This window comes from Apteryx rowi, unplaced genomic scaffold, assembly GCF_003343035.1.
Source record: "Apteryx rowi isolate R43461 unplaced genomic scaffold, aptRow1 scaffold_104, whole genome shotgun sequence".
Lineage (NCBI taxonomy): Eukaryota > Metazoa > Chordata > Aves > Apterygiformes > Apterygidae > Apteryx > Apteryx rowi.
This window is the reverse complement of record NW_020447242.1, coordinates 518,662-539,646: the sequence shown is the minus strand read 5'-3', so window position 1 is coordinate 539,646 and position 20,985 is coordinate 518,662. Positions and strand designations below refer to the sequence as shown.

Sequence of the window (20,985 nt, the reverse complement as noted above, 5' to 3'; positions counted from 1 at the left end):
GTGGGCGCGTTCCCTCCCCGAATTTCCCTCCGCTTGTGGAAAGCGGCCTGGCAAGGGAAGAGCTGACTAATACTGAGCAGCCGTGGTGCGCCACAGCCCTGTCTGCACAGGCACTTGGGTGGGCAGCTTAATCGGGTCTCTCGCCGGCGGGGTCCTGGCATGACCTCTGCGGGGTGAGGTGTGCGCCGGTGGTAGCCGGCGCGCGGTGGGTGCCTGGCGGGGCGCTTGGCTGYCGCGCGGAGGCGGCCCGGCCGGCCGGGCGGCGGCGACGGATTTATGAGCTGGGAACAGGGCCAGGCCGGGCGGCTGGAGCGGCGGCGGCGGCGGGCGGGGGCGGCTGGAGCACCATGGTGAGCGCTGGGGCCGCGGAGGGGGCTCCGCCGTGGCGGTGGCGCGGGGGGCGCGAGGGGCGGCGGCGGCGGGCAGGGTCTGGGACGGGGCCCCGCCGGGCCATGGGGGCTTTCGGCCCCCGTGTGCGCTGGGGCGGGGGCCTCCTCGCCCTTCTGCCGCCGTGTGACTTGGGCCCCCACCTTTGTCGCAGGAGCAGCGCTAGCTTTGGAGGCGGCGGGTGCAGAGGGGAAGCAAAACAAAACAAAGAAGTGATACAGCTACTACGGCTGCTAGTGTTCTTTAATAAAACACAGTGCCATTTTCAGGCTAAGATTTTATACTGAGGTGATTTTATGTCCCAGTGGTTGTTTCCTTCTTCACTTCTTTCCTACTGAAAAATAGGCAAAGTTGCTGCATTTTATGGTCTGTAACAGATTTAAGGTGTATTTTTCTAAATATAAATATATGTATGTGAATATATATATATTTAAAACTTTGTAGCCAAGAACAGAGCATTTAATGATTTGAGTTAGCCGTTATCTTGAATGTATCTAAAAACTTTATCAAATACTTCTACTGCTACTAGTTAATTTTCAGAGATCTAGGTACATCAGTATATGCTGTAGCAGTAGGCAAATTCATTGATTTTATGAGAATTGAAGGTTCAGATGACTCTTTGATAAGTGTCTCAGCACAGACAAACTATTGCACTTGGCATAACTGACTGTGAATGAGTTTCCTGTAAAATAGACAGAAGAAGAGAGGAACAAACTTGACTGGTGTAATTGCTGTTAATGACATAGGCTTGTTGGATAACTGTAGTTTAAGTAACAGAAACTTGAGCATGTTATGATCTCRTCTCCTTTACTATAAAAAAAGATGTGTTGAACTCTGTGTTTAGGTCTTAATTACAACTTGCAACAGCTGGGTTGGTCAGATCCACTTTTAGTATACTTATTTTACAGATAAGAGATGTATCTCTATTACAAATGGTTCCCCATATATGTATGATGGTATAAAAGCACATTTTCCGGGTGCCATGAATGCATGTATTTCCTTTCCACATGGATATAGATACCAATGTGTCATTTTAGCTATGATGGCGCTGGTGTTGTTTAAATGATTCAAGTGTTGCTTAGGGGCCGTACCTCAGAGTGGCCTTGAATAAAACCAGATTTTTAATCTCAAACTGTTATAATATTTAAATATTTAATGGTCTGGTTTTACTTGTATATCTATTATTTGTATACATTTTGGCACCTGCAAGGAACTGTGTAGTTTTTCAGTTTTTTTTCTTCTTATATCTTTTCCTTTTTTTTCTTTAAGGGTTACATTATTGAATCAAAAGCTCTTGAAACACTCATATCATTTATAGAATACATGGGTGCTATCAACTAGTGCTTCATTTGAAACTGTTTTTTTGCAGGCAAATATAGCTTGTCCACCCAATGCAGATCTTTCAGGAAAAAAAAAAAAATCAAGTGCTTGTTTCTGTTGCCTGGTGGGCTTGAAAAACCAGAATCTATTTTCTTTACTAGTTGCTGGAAGAATGGGCAAGTAATTCTTGCACGTGATTCTATGACATAAGGAAAGAGAAAAAGTTATTTTTGAGGTTCTACTCTTACACTGTTTGGAGGCCGTATTCTCCAGTTCCAGAGCAAGAGTAGAGTGAAATGTTCATCAGTTTCTACTGGATTAGAAGGCTTATAAATTAAATCATCAACACGGTTTGCTAGCTGCAGTCTTCCAAGTTTGTGGCCGTCAGGGCTCATCTATGCATGCCCGTTAGGCTAACAACTCTAAATTCTGCACAAACATCCTAATACTACTTAAGGCCATGATGTTCAGACTGTTCAGCAGAGGTATTAAAGACTATGCTCTTATTTATATTTGTAATGATCCTTGTGATGGCAAAACTTATTTAAAAAGTAAATGTTCTGGAGAGTGATAGCTTCCATAGTTCTTGTTCATGTGTTAATTGGGGAAATATGGGTAAACTGGATTTTTAAAATCTTATAATAATAATAATATAATCCAACCTTGTTTTTTCTTTTTTAGTAGATCAGATTCTCTGGACTAGTTCTACTTGTAATTTAATAAAACATTGAATAAGTATTAGTATTCCACATAATAGGCATTTTCTGTTGGTTGCTTCAGTGATAATGATAGTTGTATGATTTAAAAAATGCCTTTGTTCCGGTCATGAGATTTCTACAGCAATAACTTGATTTGCCTAATGGTCGCTAACAGAGAGTTCTAAAATCTTTATGTTCAGAGAACTTCAGTGGAAAAAGTAACGAGACTGCTTCTGTTAAATTACAGTTGGCTGACTGTAATGTAATTTTGTTTTTAAACAAAACACCTTATCTCAAAGGGACTTATACTGCTGTTGACTGCTTCCATCTAGCAGTTTGTGACACCCCCCCCCCCCTTTGAACATGTGGAGAGACACTGACTGGTCAAGAGGGAGGTGACCTTCAGGTGGGAGGACACATGAAGGTGAGGATTGCAGTGGTAGTCCTGAATTCCTTGTGTGTACTTGTTGCCACTTTATGCATTTTGTATGTTTTAAACAGTGACAGGGGTAGGAAAAAGCAAATTTAGGAAGACTTGGCCATGAAAAATGGAAGGGAAAAGAAAACAAATTTTGAAGAGGCCGCTTGATGCAGGTGTCTTTCCAAAACTAACTTTATGAATACTTGATGCTTACAGACCATGAGATTGTAACTGCCTTAGAGTCTTTAAATATCAGACTGTCAACTGTATCAAGATATCATTCCAACTATAGGAATGACTAATTGTGAAATTAGTCTTTTTTCACAGGAAGTATTAATTTTAAGACTTTGTAGGATGGTCAAAGAAAAGACACCATATATAGTATTTTATGCTATGTAGTAAACCATTTTGAATTACATTTGCATTTCAGCAAAGCACTGCCWTGTTTTTCTGGGATGCAGCTTAAGCATGCACAAATACATATGGAGGAAAGATTTTTGCATATGGAAAAGTTCAATCTAATAGCAAGAGCAGTAACTTGTCACTGATTAAATGGCATTTCAAATATGCTGTATCTGTTCAGCTTCTAGACTTCACAAATACCATTGCACTTTTGGGATTGTAGAAGATAAGAGTATTTGTTATATTCTCCTAGAGATCTTGCTAATCTCTAATTGTTGCTAATGTAAAAGCCTTTTCACTTCTTACTTGAAGATTCAGAACCTTTTAGTATGTTTACGTGCTACCATTGAAAGAGATGGATACACCCTGAATTAACATGTACAGAATACTCCAATGCTCTTGTGTAAAAAAATCTTGTTTTTTCAAGAATTGCCATTTCAAAAAGTAAGTGGTTGGTGTTGCGCTTCTGAAGGTAAAGTTGTAAATTAAGTCCTACTAGGTGCTTTTCCGGGCATGCAGTTATATTGCTGCTGTCCCATTCTGCAGTAGTCCTGGTGCATACAAGTGATGAGTTCAGATCAAGGCTCTGGTCTTGCAGTGGCGGACATGTTTATTATTAAAGTGCAAGCAGCTTCAAAGTCCTGTCTAAAACTAGGTGTTGGTTTATTTGTAAGATCTAGGTATGTGATAAAGGGAACGTCTGGAGGACAAAAAAGAAAGAGCTATTATTGTGGGAGTATAATCTTGGGCAAAGTCAAAATGAGGAAACTGAAGTGGTGCCTTGGTATAAAACTATTARTCTTGGTTATCTTTGCTCTGCATGTTCTTTAAATCAATTCAAGCTGTAAAGAAAAATGTCATTTAGGAAGCGGTACTTTTAAGAACTTGTTTGTTTTGCCATTATTATGCTAAGGTAGCTGTAGGTGTATTAAAAGTACAGTTTACTTGTGGATAAGTGGTATTGTAACTTTATCTTAATTACTTATTCTTACTTTTTGTTCTCCTGATTATCAGCAACAATGTCTCCAGGTATGTAGTGTAAAATGTATCGACTGTGAAAGCCAAAGTGTAGGTTATGCTTTGTTCAGCCTTCTCCAATTGCTTTTTTTGACCTATCGTCTTTTTTCAACGTTGTATGAAAGTCTCGCTATCTTACCCTTTAATGTGGCTGATAATACTTGTGTTGGAGACTGCTTATACATTTTTCTCTGTTAGTTTAATTAAAATCTTTCTTACAAAAGGTGTGTAGTTGTGTTGCACAAGCAAAAATAATAGTGCCTTGCTTATTAAGAAGGTTTTGGAATTGAGCACAGTGCTCTGGACTGTGAGACCTGGACTAAAGACTTTCCTCTGTAACAGAACTATAGCAAGGCAGCAGCTTTTTAGACAGTATAGTCCCTGTTTGGATGTACTATTTCAGGCTTATCTTTGATGATGAGGTTGCTTGCCAGCCTCTGTTTTGCAGAGAAACTGAACTATCTTACTTAGTCTTCTTTTCTTTGGACTGAGTGCTTCTCAACATTATACAGATTGACAGAAATGTCACTCTTTGATCACCAGGAAGCTGACTTTTCTCTCTACTGTTGTGAATTTGGATTTCAAATTCTGAGCTGTGAAGCTGAAGCATGGTAGAGACATGGATGTATGTGGAATCAGAGTGCTGAATTTCCTCTTATGAAATGAATCCAAATTCTATCATTTTTCTCAAACTCTTTTGCAACTTTGCACAGTTTATTCAGTCTGTGAAACAGTTCCTCATCTCTAAGAGATGGATAGGTAGATTTCATTTTGAATACACTTCCCTTTAGCTAGATAATTGTTTTGGGTAGTCTAATGCACACAACTCCAAGAAAACAAGAATCCCCGGTGTAAAGTATTTAAAATAATACTTTAAGCCTGATCTTGATCCCTGGTGTTGATGACATGGAACTTAAACAAAGGTGCGAGGTCTTAGTTTTTGAGGTGTCTCAAAGAACTGTGGGCAGCTTGAAATTTCAAGGAGACATGAATGGTTGGCAAACAGAGGCTTGAGTACTGAAAAAACTTCATGATATCTCAAAAAAACCCAAATGTTATTTCAGGTTATAAAGAAGTAACAAATTCTTCTAAATGATATTTGACATTTTGTTATGAGATGTTTGGTAGTGTATTTATTTTACGTATTTACAAATAACGAAAAGTAATTTATGCTATCATCATTTCTCTTGATCATGTTTCATTAACAGTGATACTGGGCATTGCCTACGACGTTTGATTTGTCTACAATTTTCCCTAAAAACGGTACTGACAACACAACTTCTGATTTATTTAAATGTAAACATTGTTGAAGGGAGAAAAGAGAAGAACTCTCCTTACTGTTATATTTAAGACTAAAGGGCATCTTGCCAATGAGGGGGAATGCATGAGGAGTGGATGGGTCCTGCAAGTCAATAGCTGGTTGCACAGCTGGTGTGATATTTGATATTGTGATATTTGGCTTTTATGACCATGGGACCCTCTCTGAGGATTGAGGACTCCTAGGAAGAGATGGGTTCCACCTGACCAAGTGGGGCAAAATTATCTTTGCCAACAGACTGGTGAGGAAGGAGGAAGGAGATGATGACCCACAATCAAGTGAAAAAGTGGTGGATTGGGTTGGTAAGCAAAGGGTACAGGGTGATGTGGACATGAATGTAGGAATGAATGTATGTATAAACATTCATATGCCACTACTTAAATGTGCTGTTTTGTGTGCTGCTTGAAAATGTGTATACTCCTTTTCATGAGAAGGTATTCTGAAAAACAGATCAATTTAAAAAGAAGAGAAAGTAGTTCATTTGGTGCATCTTTGGTGTCTTTTCTCTTGTGTATTCTAGTAAATTTCATGTGTACATCTGTGTTCAGTATTTTTTCTTCTTACTATTGCTTGTGATGTTTTAAGCATGAAAAAGTTATATGTAAATAGAGGAGGTATAAGGTACAAGGTTCATGCTGGATTTTAAACATGGTGTTAGTATGAATTGATAGCTTTTCTTATGCAGGATAGAGGTAATATGATGCAACATTTCACTCTTTGCTTGTTAGCTTTAGACCTTTAGAGATGTTGCTTTATTTAAAAAAAAGAAAAGAGCCTACTACTAGAGTATACATGTTTTCCTTACTTTTTAGACAAGGAAAAAGAAAAGCAGTACATGAAAAAAACTTGCTAGCAATTAAACTTCTGCGRTACTACACTATTCTTTTTTAAACAGTCTGAATTAAAGGTTGTTGAATGACTAGGGATCAGAATACTGCTGGCCTCTCTCAAGTTCCAGATCTTGACCAGTCAAGAATCAGACATTAAAACTGAGCTATGCTAATTCCTCTGCCCCCTCTTTTCCCTTCCCCAAATTCAGTAAGGAGCAAATGCTGTATACTAATAGAAAGTGGTAATTTTAAGACATTGATGTTATAAATTGTTAATTCTAGTAGGTCTGTGCAGTGTCAGCTGTTAGATCATGTCAGAATTGAAGAGACCACAAAAAGCAAGACTGTAATCTGTGATGTAATTTTAAGGCGTAATGTCTTATGAAATGTCACATCAACATGTGGCTTTAACATCTGTTAAAGAGAGAAACTCTTGTATTTGTGAGCTCTCAGATAGTACATATGTTACTAGCCTTGTGACCTGACAGTGCCTTTTTTGGATAAGATGTGTAAGTGACTATAACAAGTTCCAAGGAATTTCTTGAAAACTGATGCAGTATTTTTTTCTCCAATTTTAAAACAAATAAATGTTATCCCTACTAATAGGAAAGTGTTTTAAAATATAAACAAATGGTATTTCAGCACTTTTTTTTTTAAAAATACATATTGACTTGTTATTAACTTATTCCTCTACAGGGTGTGATAGGTGTACAGTTGGTGGTTACCATGGTAATGGCTAGTGTCATACAGAAGATCATACCTCACTATTCTCTTGCTCGTTGGCTTCTCTGTAGTGGCAGGTAAGATAAGAAACAGTTGTTACACTGTGTGTGAATGTGGTAACACATTTATGTATTAGAGTACAAACAGCAAAACAGACTAATTCAGATGTTTTCTTGAAAAATAATTGATCTGCTGTTCTTGAACATTATCAAGATTACAGTATTGTGATACCTGACTTACAGGCTCAAAGTATAAAATAGTGGTGGTATAAAAGAACAGACTTGAGTTTGTTGCTATAAATCATGTCAGTCATAAAGTTAGCTGCTGTCCAGCTCTTACCTTTCTAAAGGTCCAAGCTACACATTTTGCTGTTGAAAAGCTAAACTGAATACAAGACACTGCAAGAATGGAGGGATTTTCTTTGTGCTGCCTCAGTATTCTTTATAATCCACTGGCTGATCAGCCTTGCATATGAAAAGTGCTTAGGTATTTACTAAAAAATCTTTTTTTTTTTAATATTTCATAGGGCAAGATTAACGTAAATTTCAATATACTACTCCATAACTGTAGATTAAACAGGCATAATGAGTTGCAAGGCAAACACTCCCTATGCGACTGAGCTATTTTGCATATAAAGCAGTATCTTAAATATTAAAAAATTACAGACACTTTTTTTTCTTCCAAGAAGAAAACCACTCTGTATTGTTAGAAGGTAGTGTGCTGTCTTTTATAATTGTTAAAATCTTGAAAATGCCAAATCTCCACTCTCTGATCTGAAGGAGTATCCTTGAATAAGTATGTGCTCCTTAGGAATCTTAACCAGTGTTGTATAATTTTTCCACTGCCTTTTTTTCTTCTAGATCTTGAAATTACCAACTCTTCTCTTTTTAATTTTCCCCATTTACTTGTTGGTTCATCTCCCAAAGAGCTGCTAATCAAAAATGGTTCTAATGTTGTTTAGATGTGTGTTAGGTATTACTGGGTAGGTAGAATGGAAAATGTAGTGATTGACGGGTAGATAATATAAATAGGAATGATAGGCTTAATCATTATGCAATGTCTCATTGTTGACCACATCTATAGAGTAATGATCACCTCTTTTGTGCTCTAAAAATAACTTAAAATTGTAAGTGAACTCTTGAAAATTTTTAATGAATATGAAATTGCTGACTTCATTTATTTCTTTGAGATGTGCAACTACCATGGTATTTTTTATCAGTGATATTTCAAATGACGTTTTCTACTTTTTATTGTTCTATTTAACACAAATAAAAAATTAAATATTTAATTGCTGCTTTTAGAGAATTGTTCAATATTATGTCTGTATTCTTCATTCTCGTGAAGTTTTTGGGTTCTGTATCCTTGTTGAAGGCATGCCTTTTGCCAATGATAGCAGAAAGTTTGCTGTTCACAAGTTTCTTTTCATCATCCTTTCCTCTTTCTATCTTTGCACGCCCATAGTTGATAAATACATAAGGCATGATTTTTGCACTTTTGCTTACATAATTCTGCTCCCACTGAAGTCAATGGGAGTATTATTGCCTTTCATGTTAGTATCCTTGAAAATCTCACTGTTGTTTTTCAGTGTTCTTCTAATTATTTGAGTGCATTGTAATTTCAGTCATTGTGAATAACCCTCTGAATACAAGGACTATGTAAAGATTCAGAAATAAACCTGCGTTCCAAAAATAAAAACAAGACATAAAGTTCACTGAAACAAGAATCTGAATTGTAATGGCAGAAAGAAAAGCACTATTTTTCTTAGTTTAGCTGACAAACAATCTTTGATGTTAACCCATTTTCCATTGTGCTGTCTTTTTGCTGACAATGTTTTCTTTGACAAACCTGTGCGGGTGGGGTGGTGGAGGGTTTTACGCTTGCTCGCTCGCTCACTTGAGCAGTCCTGCTTCAGTAGGTATGTTTCAGTTAGTCTTTGGTTACCACAACTGGTTTAAGTTATTTGGCGTGTGTGTGTGTTTGTGTGTGTGTGTTTGTGTGTGTGTGTGTCCCCCCCCCCCGTTCAGAAGGTTGGTAGGCTTTTCTAGGTAAGACTGGTTAAAATATCTCTATGGGATAGAGGGAAAAGGGGAGGAGGGATAAACACATTACCATTTTAAAAACAGAAAAGCCAGTTGATTTCAATATTACTATTATGTGTACTTTCAAAGCCCATTAAAAGGAAACACAAACTTTCAAAATTTAAAAGAATTGTTAGAATAGATATAAGGTAATTATTCAATGAACAGATCATCATTGACTGTTGAAAGTTTATATTTGCTTTCAAATTTAAGTAAATAGTTTTTCAATCTGTGTGGTTTTCAAAGCTTGAACAGAATTTGAATATTCATGTTTATTGAACTCAGTTGGCAGCTCAGATATCTGTGTAGGCCTTTGCATTTTAACGAATAATCAGGCTTTACCAACATGTTACTTTTAAGTTGCTCAGCTGCTTCAGTCCTTCTATTTTCAGTCTATTTTGGGAAGAGAGGAGAAAACTGATGTTTTGCTGTGCATTCATTAATGACCTTCATTCAAATTAACTAGGGCATATCTGTGCTGCTTTTCCTATTCAGACTAACTTGAATATGTCAGAGCCACAGGGCAACCAGTTCTGGGATCTCAGCTTTAAACAAGCATAAGCTACAGCAGATATGAATTACAAATTTTTAACTCTGCCTTTATTAAAGCATTTGTTCAAATCTTTTTGTTTTGAGCTTCTAAACACAAGGTGTATAGGATTTATTAATTAAAAAAAATTTTGAGACCTATGTACCATTAGTTTTCAGTATAAATCACTCACAGCATAGTCCTGTCGAGAAATTAAGACTTAGTTGTGGTTTAAGCATCCTTGATTTGTCCTAGTCCTTTACACAGAACAAGAATTTTGTCTATGCTGCTGTATTAGGTACTGTTTGTCTATCTGTGCAGGAAAGATTGTGAAAAATTAGCTTCCAACACAAGTGAACCTTTTCATACTTAAGAGATTATCATTACTTGTACTGTCAGTATGTAAAGTTGAAATCTGGGAGATGGTGAATGACCAAGCAGAAGACTATTTTTGTGCTTTCCCACACTTTGTTTCTCTAGATCATATAAGGATGGGAAGAAATTAGTATCTCTGTAGTTTGTCCTTTTGGATGAAAAGGTAGCTGCTCTGATTTTTATTTAACTCTAGATCTTACAATGTCTCTGGTTTGCATTAGAGTTCTTTTGCAAACAGGAAATGTTTCACCTGGGACCACGTATGATGAAAATGAATGAATGAAATAATTTTCACTCTTACCGGTCCCTCAAAAAAAAAAAAGGTCTCCCCACCCCCCAAAATCCTTGTTTATGCAAAGTGTCTAGCTTTTGCCCTTTTTCAGTGTTTTAATTGGTAATGAATTTCTTCAGGGGAAATTTGTTGTACAACTTTTTGAATCTCTGTGGTGTATTAGCTTGTGTTAAACTTTTTTTTTTTTCTCTTGAACAAATCCCAGCATCAACTGATTATGTAGTTTGTGTCAGTAGATACTGTTGTGCTGTATGGCAACCCCTGTTAACCGTATTACATTCTGTATAACATTACCAGCTTGAACTCTTACTTATCCATTAGATTTGTTTTTTTTAATGATTTTAGGATGGTGTCTATGAGTTCTATGCAAGTGCCTGTTTAACACTTCATTATACTAGCAATCACACTTCTGAAATTGGGAGCTTTTCCTGCAATGTGTATTGAATTTTTGCCATACTACTGTTAGTTGTTGTCGTGTCCCCCACCCTAGGCTAGTCTAGTGTCAGAGACGATGTCAGGACAGAGAGGCTATGTTTCCTGTTCAAAATCTGCCAGGCAAGCATATGCCCAGCGATACATGTGTTTATCTATTCTTCCTCCTAGTCTTTATATTGTGTTTCTTGTAGCACATGGTGTCCATGTCATCACAAGGAAGATAGGGAAAAGAATAATATTGCTTGTTATGTCTGCCTGGACTTAAAAAAGTTTCTGCTTTCCATATGAGAGTCTCATTGCAGTGGACCTCCCTCTGTATTTGTGCAGGCACTGTTGCCTGAAGAACAGCAATTTTTTATGCTTATACAAAAGTCCATATTCTGCAAATATAAAAATCTGTGGATCTGACTTCGGCTTGGGACAGGCAGCCTTTCCCAAAGAGAAATTGAAAGTGTTATCCAGTGACAGGATTGCTTTGGTTTGATGGTTATTTCCCAAGTTTGCCTTGCCATTTTTTTGAAAGAGTATTTAGCAAAGTCCCTAATTCACCAATGTAGGTTTGAATTATTCTACTTGAGGAAGTTTTCTTAACTTGGGAAATGCTGACAGTCATGGATTTCCTTACTGACTCTGATTATTACCCTATGCTGAAAGCTGGGCTTTGCATTGCAAACTAATAGCCTTCTACTTGAGAAAAGGACTTCCAGGTAAATACAGATAAATTTTTCCAAGTCTGCTCCCATTAATGCTTGGCCTCCTTTACCTCAGCATTTCAGAGTGGAAATAAGAGTAATAGTTGTCCTTCATCTGAAGGGCAACGCTCCCTTGCCATATGTGGTAAAGGCTTTGTTTTGGCTACTAAGGTTCTTGTCATGCTTAGAAGGTAGTGTAAAATGTACCACCTAGAGACTTAGCCATCCTTTTCTTTTTCCCTCTAGAATTTTCTTGCCACTAGTTGTCTCTCAAATAAATGAGCAACGTGATGGAGCATTTGCTTGTGAAAGTGGGAAAATGTACAACTCAGCTACATATAAATTAATGACTTCTTAGTAGTGCTTAAATATTAAATCCATAAAAGCAATAATGGAGTGTGCAAATATTTTTCTAGGTTACAGTTATGTACCTTTAATTTATAACTGTCTATGCTTTTGTTAGCTGTGGTGTTCGATGTTTCCTCTTTTGAGTGAGAGCTGAAAATATCACTGAGGTGTTGTGTAGGACGGGATTGTAAATATTAAGAGCATGTCTGTGAAAGAAAAAAGATGGGTAAAGGTTACTTGATCATAGGTATTCTAGATCCTGGAAAATTACTGTTTTGTTGAGAAGAATAATTATCCTTAATAAAATCATTTAGAATATGGTTCTGATGTGTAACTATAATATAGTTATTTTAGTGAACTTTTTCACTAAAATAGGTACAGCGTTATTTGCTGTATTTGATGACAACTTGAAAAATCAGTTTTAAGAAACATGAGCTTTCACTTGAATGGTGCGTTGATAGTGGCAAATCTTTCTAATTAAAACTATCTTGCATGCTGAAGAGAATTGAAGTTCGGCTGCAATTGTTCAGTTCAGAGCAGCGTTGGTACTTACAAATGTATTTTGGTTAGGTGCTGCAAATGATGTTTTTGTGTGTGTATGTGTGTGTGTTGATATGTAGATTTTAAAAAAACCCTCTGAATGGCTAATACTGACATTGTTTTACTGGAGTTTTTTTTTTTTCTTTAGTTTACGATGGTATCAGCATCCTACTGAAGAACAACTACGGATTCTTGCAGGAAAACAAAGAGGGAAGAGTAAAAAAGATAGGTAAATGCTTGTTTTAATGTGTGGGGTTTTTTTGGTTGTTGTTTTAAAGCATAACCCATATAATAACTTTACTGGCTAACTTTTGTCTTTGTGTGAGTCTAAAACTTCGTTGCGTGCACGTGCCCTGCTTACTTTGATTGCCGCAGCTCTGTCTGAGCTGTGTTCTTTTGGTTTAACAGAGAGCTTAACATGCCCAAATTGTTGGGGACTGTATGATTCCCAGTCCACAARAGTGATCTGTAAAGTCGCTAATTTGGTGGCAAGATTTTTTTAAATGAATCTCTGCATTTGGGTGAAGACTGAGAATAGCAAATCTTCTATAGGATTGAAGCTCTTTATCTTGAAGCAAGAGAAGAAAGATTTGACTATATTAGTTGAACACAGGATTACTATGAGCCACTGCTCTTACACAGCTGTGAAAAAGGTAAATGTGCTCCCAGGATGTATTAGGTGAGGTATTTCCAGTAGAAGAGATAGGGAAATGTTAATCCTCTTGCACAAGGCACTGGTGTAGAACTTTATCTGGATTACTGTGTACAGTTCTGATCACTCATGTTCAAGAAAAATGAATTCAGACTCAAACAGGTGAAGAGGAGGGCTGTTAGGATGATCCAGGAAACGGAAAGCTTGTCTTACAAGAGGAGGCTAAAAGAGCTTGACTTGTTTAACCTAGCAAAAAGAAGGCTGAGAAAGGATAGTGTTGCTGTGTGTCAACTTAAGCTGGAAACAGATTCCTAACCATCAGGCGTGAAGTTCTGGAACAGCCTTATCAGAAGGATAACTGGGGCAAGAACTGAGGCTAATCTTGAGGTGGTGGAGCTTTCAATGTTTATGCAATATTTCTAAATTGGCTATGGGGGGGAAAAGGGGGGAAAATTTTTTTTGTGTGTGTGTGACAGGAGATTTCTTTTAGTCCTTTTTCTTTTATTCCAGTATGAACTACTCTCCTACAGTTCTTAATATCTAACTTATATGCAATCTGTGGATTAACATATTATCTATTCATTATAAAATCAAAGCAAAAATTTTCCGTTTCTTCTTTCTTAAGCTACATGGGTAGCAACCTTATTTGCTAAATTTTGCAGTAAAAATAAGTCTTTCCTTTTAATATTAAATGACTTTAATTTTACTTGTTTGTCACAATATTCTTCTAAATTCAGAAACTCATTTTATCTAATGGTTCTGTAACAAATTGAAACAAAATAGTTAATGTAAACATCATTACAATTTATAACTGTTCATTTAACCAGTGGTATTTAGTCCTGCGTAAAATAACTTCAGTTACATAACTGTAAGTGACACATTCCACCAATATGAGCCTTAAACAGAAATACACAATCACATTACCAAATAATAATTGTACTCTACTCCTAATGACTTTCTTCAACTCTGGCAACCTTCTGCCATCCAAACTATGTGTATTCTCTCTTTCACCAGAGCAATCATATGCTCTCTGCCAAGTGGAAGTGTGGCATGTTAACGTGTACTTACATGTAAGCTTAAATTTTGTAATCTTTGGAAAATTTACTGTGAAACTTAGTAGGAAACTGTTTCACAAGTCACCAATTTGCATTAAGTCCTTTTAAACTTCTGCATTTTAATGTTTCAAATGTAATGCTATAATTTCATGTCTACACACTCAACTTTTGGGTCACTTAATTATTATAAGATTGGTCTAATTGTCATAGTACATTAATGTGTAACTAAAATACAGTTGTAATAGCTGTATGTAGTTGTTTGTATAGAGGTAAATCTTATTGATGGGTATGGGACTTCGGAGAGTTGAGACTTAAATGCTGCCGCCTTTGTTCTCCTATTGTAACAATAGGATGTGTAATAACCTGACTTCTCAGTCAATGAATATACTTCTCTGTTCTTTGAAGAAGCTGCTGTTATTGGAGGAGAGGCCTATTTTAAAGTAGGAATTGCTCCTATTTACTTGTTCTGGATATACTTTTTTAGGTTGTGTGTGTTGGAATGCAGAGCCAAGGAGATGTGAGACTGAAATAAAGGTGCATCTATTGACTTTTCCCATGTGTCTTCAAGATAAAGAATTTGATTTTTTTCAAGCCCAAAATCTTGTAAAATATAATACCTGCTCCTTACTTAAATACTTTTCCAAATTTGAGTTAGTAGAGAACTGGCAAAAGGGGATCCAAGGAACTTGCTTGGAAATTAGACTTGGAAACAGCTTGTATCTTCCCAGTCCATTTTATTCAATGCATACTACTTTTCAGTGTATTGTGCTGTAAGTTATAATAGCACATGAATATCAGATAGTTTTTCTATTTCAGAATGGTTTGCTTTATATTAAATTGTTAGGCTAAAGAAAAGGTCCATAGCTACTATGAATTACTCTGAATTAAAGGCTGTCAGTGATGCTAGGTATGTTCTGTGTGTGTCCCTTGGGATAATTAAAGTATAGGAGCACCAAATTTTGTTGAGCTGAGATGACTTCAGTTATCAAAATGCTCATCTCACTCAAGATGATGGTACTCCTGGGTGCGCACAGGGGGAAAACATAAGAGTGTAACGGGGGGGAAGCAGAAGCACACAGAAATCTGCAGATATTCAAGTGGCTATGCAGTGTTTGGGAGTTCTAACTTAGACTTGGACACATGATTTTTCTGAGTAAGGCTTTAGACTTTTATCTCTTTTTTTTTTGAATTTGCTCTGTAAAAGTTCTGTGCTTCAGGGGATATTAAGAATTAAGATGACATGAAAAAATAATATTTATTGATGCTTTATGCTGTATTCTCATCTTACACATTAGCTGGTAGGACATCATTCTTTAAGTTCACAATTGATTTAAGTTCGTTTTCATGCTTATGTCCTGATGACAGTTCTTTGAATGGAAAATCAACCTCTCTTCTTCTGATTTCAGAGATGCTATTCTAAAATGTGGCAGAGATTGCTGTTTTTCTAACTGTTTAGAGATTTTGTGTTCTGTGGTGTGTGTGTTTTTGTTGTTGTTGTTTTTTGTTTTTTGTTTTGCTTTGTTTTGCCTAGCAAGACATCTTCTGGTCTGCTTTAATGATATGTTTTTGTTGTTGTTGTATGGTATTTTTAATATAGTAGTGAAGTAAGTTTTCTACCCTGGCTGGTAAAGGTGATCTTTCAGGCCATTTCCTTACAAATTAACTAATTACCATAACAAGGGTATAAATTGAAATAATTCTATGGTATTTTTACACATTTCTTTTTAGATTAGAAAACTGTCTTAAGATTGACTTTGCTTGATGGCTAGTAGGATAGATCTGTCAAGGATCTAGGTTCCTCCAGCTCAGGTGATATGCTTACTAAGCACTCTGTTGTGACCAAAAGACCTAATACTGGAATTTGGAAATTTCAGAAATTTGGTTACGTTTTGCCTAACCACCTCAGTTATCTTCTGAGCTGGCTTACAGTGTGTTAATTGCAGTGCACGTTCAATGAACTGACGCTCCCAAGTCTGTCTTTCAGTTCAGAGACTTTAATGCAGCTGCCTTTTAGTGTCCTGGCCAAACCTCAATTGCAAAGTCTCAAATTAGCTTTGATTTTCTTGTGTATTTGTATGGCAGGGTGGATATATTCTGCACTGTACCTGCAGTCGTATCACTAAACTCTTGAGACTGGGAGAACCTGTTGAAACACCCTATAGGTTATTGCCCACCTGAACTATGAAGTTCCCTTTCAGAGGAAACCAGTGTGCTGGAGTAGAGGGTGATACTCTCCTAATACATACTCGGGATGCGGCATACAGATGCTGTTTAGATGTGTATGTGTAACAGTAGTAATATTTCAGAGCCTTGCAAGGTAAAGCTAATAATTACTGACATACCCAGTTGTTTCTCAAGATATGTGCATGTTTGAACTTGAGTTAATGCTTCTTTACCTAGATAAAAATGTTTGCATTTGGGAAAAAGTGATCTGCATGCTTCTTAATTATATAATGACATTTCAAATTTAACAAGTTGATTTTGTTGTATCCATGTGTGTTATTTACTTTTTTACAGAAAATATAACGGTCATATTGAAAACAAGCCCCTAACCATTCCAAAAGACATTGATCTTCATCTGGAAACAAAGTCTGTGACTGAAAGGGACACTCTAGGTAAGAATAAATGGATGCAAACAGCAGTATATTGTGTCAAATATATCCTGACATTATGGCACATTGTTTTCTATCAAGTGTTTATTTGCAATTAACACTGGAATATCTCTTGATAGACAATGAAAGAATAAAAGCACAACTGATTATAAAGTGAGAAGGCAAGAGTTAGGGTTAAATCTCCTTTGTTGTTCCATGGGTGACATCTTAATAGCAGTGTTACAGAAAAGGATGAGTAGGTGAAATCCGGCATAAAGCACATCTATTGTTGCATCAGGCATCCCTAGCAATATGAGACAACACCAAAAGGATCACATCACTCAGTGTATTTGAAACAGACATAAAAAATGTGATCATAGCTTTGTACAAGAAAATGACAACTGGCAGATGTCGAAACATGCGCTTTCTTTTCAACTAAAATAGGAAATGTACTGTAGCATTGAAACCTAGACCTTTCACCCACACATCTGAAACTTTGAAGTAAAATATTCAGAAAACAAAAGTGACACTGCAGAAATAAGCAGCATTAAATGTTTTGAAAGTTAATAGATGTTTTTATAATGCTAATTTTTGATTCTTTAAACATAACCAATTTTCTGTTACAGAGAAGTCATACAAGGATATGTAAGTATGTGTGATACATATTTTCTCCCTAGCTATGTTTTTGCATGCATGTGTTGTATGCATGAATATAGAAAGAAGGCACAGTGCTGAGCGGGAGATCTCTCAGCTTAAACTATCCAAAATAGTGCTGAGAAAACTTAACCTGTAACAGAAATACACAGCTTTTTGAAACTAGCATGTAAGCAAGCAAAGCATTCACAAGTTTCAGTGTTATTTGAAGCAAATAATAGTGTTGAAGCATCTCCCTGAGAGCAAAACAAGCATCTGCTAATAGATACTGATAGTGTAGGGTTTAAGTATCTTTAAAAAGCTATATATACAAATGTGCATTAAATCTAACCAAATTGTTGTTTCAAAATAAGTACCAGATTTTCACTGAAATACAAGGATTCAGCCGGTTTGTTGCCTTTGGCATCAGGTGCCTTGTAGACAAATGAAAAATGCTCAGTAATATTCTGTTTTTTTTTTTAACCTTGTTAATACAGGAAGCCGTTTGGGAAGGTGAGACTGCTCTATATTATCAAGAATTGGTCTTTGCAATTCCTAGCATCTATGGGAGAAAGAAAACTTCTCTCTTTGCAAATCACCTGGGGTACAGTATGTTCCCCAGAATTTTCAGGATGGAGTTTACATAATGATTTATTGCTAGGCAGGAGATATAAACAAAATCTTGGAGAACAAACCATCAGTGTTAGATTTGAGTTTTTTAAAGAAAAAGAGAAAGCAGTTATATATAGTATATTAAATGATTGTCAATGGGCTTTTAATCTTAAATAGAGAAACAAAACTCTTGCTTAGAACTGTAATTAGATTTAAGTAGAGGACCATTTTCTACCTTGAAGTTGAGATCTAAATAAGCTATGCTTCTTGATATTAGCAGGTTGATTTAGAAAAGCTGAAATGGTTAAACAGTAACACCTTGTAGCCTCAATAATTGCTGAACAGGAATCCAATATCAAGCAACAGGTGAAGAGTGAAGTTCAGGTTAAAAGAAGAGGTTGCTGAGTGGGGAAAAAAAGAAGTTGCTCTTTTTGCTGTTGCTCTTAACTTGAATGATCTGGACCTCAAGAAGCAGCCTTGAAAATAATTTGCAATTGTCACCCCTTTCTGTATATGTCAGTAACTTCCTTTAAAATATCATTACATGTCTTAAGATTTGTAAATTTATATTTTTCAGCATTGCATTATTTTCCTGAATATCAGTGGCTGGTGGATTTCACTGTTGCAGCTACAGTTGTGTATGTGGTGACTGAAGCCTATTACAGTATTGTGAAACCCTCACCAGAAATGAATATCAGCGTAGTGTGGTGTCTGCTTGTCTTGGCCTTTGCAGTGTATCCTTTACTATTTTATTGAATCAGTCTGTCTGTTCCAAATAGCTCTTACATCATTCTGCAATTCATAGAAAGCTGTGTATTGCTGATTTGCAGAATAAATACGTATTTAACATTTGGATAGAGGATGTGTATGCTAGTGCTGATGTCAGATAATGTATATGCTATACATGCTCTTTGTATGTGCTGATATAAGTAACTTGCAAATCTTAATACCAGACCATCTATGGAAGAAAATCCACGTATGTGATCAAAAAGTCAGTGTTTGCCTGTAATATGTATAACGGTTCTAAACTAATTTGGTTTTGCCCAGCTGGGCAATCAGGAATAGATTTTTGTATCTGCAAGTATTAAAACATTTGCAGAAGTTTGCAATTTACCACATGCTTTTTGTTTTTCATATGTTTAGTCTGATACTTCCTTAGCTGAATAATCACTTCTTGCAAAGATGCATGCATGCATTTGTATTTTTAGATGAAATTCAAGATACTCTTATAATGAAGCTTATAGGAAAATAAAATGTGTAGACTTTTAGGAGCTGAGGTGGTACTAGGTTTTCAAAGTTCAGTGAACAGCTCAACTCCCCTCTGAAACTGAGGGAGACAAGCAAAGTGTTTAGGAAACAAGCAGTATCAAACTATAGAAAGAAGCAGCTGTGATGTACTGGAGAAAACAGTATTGGACATAGATGCTTGTGTGGTAATTAGTTATTTTTCACAGACCAATCCATACTTATACTTTGGGGAGGAAATTAGCCTTTTAAAGATGTGAGAGGTGATGAATTGATGGAATTGATTAAGGGCCTGGAGGAAAGCAGGTTATGGAGAGGTGAGTTAGAAAATGAGTTTGTCCAATTCTTTTGTACCCTCAACAGCTAATAACTAGATAAAGTGCTCAGTTAGACTTAGTATAGCACTTGAATATTCAAAATTTTTTCCTCTGTGGAAATGCCTCTTATTCTGTATAGAAGATCATATTGTGATCTTTTCTTTTGGTGTGATCTCCTAGTGATCTCTTGTAAAACCCTTGACTTCTGATGTTTGGTTAGATTTGTCTGGCAGTTCTGGATATGCTTACTGCTTGACTGTACTTAATAATTCTTCAAGTGTGTGCTGCCCTTACAGTAAGGACAGTAATTCCTTTTCAAAGTAGCTTGCTGTATAAATGAGAACCAGAATTTTCCTGGTAATGGGTAGGAACTTTTTAGATGGGGGAATTGACTYGGATTATGAAAGAACAAATTGTTTAGCAATAGCTTGCTTTCCAGACAAGGCATTTCTCCATTGACTTTTATCTGTCAGCGGACAGAGCAGCGCAAAGGTGTTTTTCTAATCTACTAGATGGTGACAAGAAAATTAGTGCCTGACTCTTGTGCACTTTAAATGATATTATATGTATGGTTTTAAGCAGCCTTTATTTTATTTCTTGGAGTGAAGTATTTCTCTTTTAATCGTGACAGAAGGAGAGAGAGGTAAATACTGGTTGAGAAATCGAGATGAAGGCCAACACCTTCCAATCCCATTTTGAGAACGAGGGGGAGGTTGTTATAGCTCACGGAAAAACAAGTTTAAGACACTGTAGCCATAATATATTCTTAAGTGTATGGGTGGCAACACCCTCTATTTGCTTTGTCTTTCAAACAAATCTTGGGTGTAATCAGCTTAAGGAATACTACAGTAATTGCAGTTCTAGGTGACAGACTTGTAAATTATTTATTGGCATGGATTATATGGGAAAATAGACTGAAGCATTGCTTTCTTGCAGTGGTATTTAAATGCAGTCCTAATCACTGCTTTCATTTGGTCATCTATGGGTCATGCATTCAGAGGCAAAACCAAACTCAGGTATTTAAAAGGATTGAGTTGCAAGCTTTCTTTCTCAGTAGTGTGAAAATGCAAATAGCTATTAGGGTCTTTTTCTGATTCTTTCTTTCTCACCTGGGCTGCATTAGGCAGAGTGTTTCCAGCAGGTTGAGGGAGGTGATCCTTCCCTTCTACTCAGCACTGGTGAGGCCACGTCTGGAGTGCTGCATCCAGTGCTGGGCTCCCCAGTATGAGAGACATGGAGCTACTGGAGTGAGTTCAGCGAAGGGCTATGGAGATGATCAAGGAACTGGAGCATCTCTTGTATGAGGAGAGGCTGAGAGAGCTGGGCCTGTTCAGCCTGGAGAAGAGAAGGCTCAGGGGGATTTTATCAATGTGTGTCAGTATCCGATGGAGGGGGAGTAAAGAAGATGGAGCCAGGCTCTTCTCAGTGGTACCCAGTGGCAGAACGAGAGGCAGTGGGCACAGTACCAGAAAACT

The 20,985-nt window shown here is 36.8% G+C and overlaps 1 protein-coding gene across 5 annotated transcripts in view; it reads left to right on the top strand.

The window, feature by feature from the left end:
* The first annotated feature begins 200 nt into the window (after positions 1-200).
* Positions 201-20,985, top strand: part of TMEM161B (transmembrane protein 161B) — a 37,513-nt gene continuing 16,728 nt past the window's right edge. For 3 of the 5 annotated variants that reach the window (XM_026067262.1, XM_026067253.1, XM_026067245.1), the window contains exons 1-4: positions 7,090-7,193; positions 12,554-12,634; positions 16,630-16,727; positions 18,526-18,682. In XM_026067262.1, the coding sequence (XP_025923047.1) occupies positions 7,120-7,193; positions 12,554-12,634; positions 16,630-16,727; positions 18,526-18,682 (410 nt within the window). In that variant the 5' untranslated portion in view covers positions 7,090-7,119. Of the gene's footprint in view, positions 351-2,793; positions 2,830-7,089; positions 7,194-12,553; positions 12,635-16,629; positions 16,728-18,525; positions 18,683-20,985 lie in introns of those variants that run through there. The other 2 variants (XM_026067237.1, XM_026067227.1) reach the window with 2 other exon arrangements.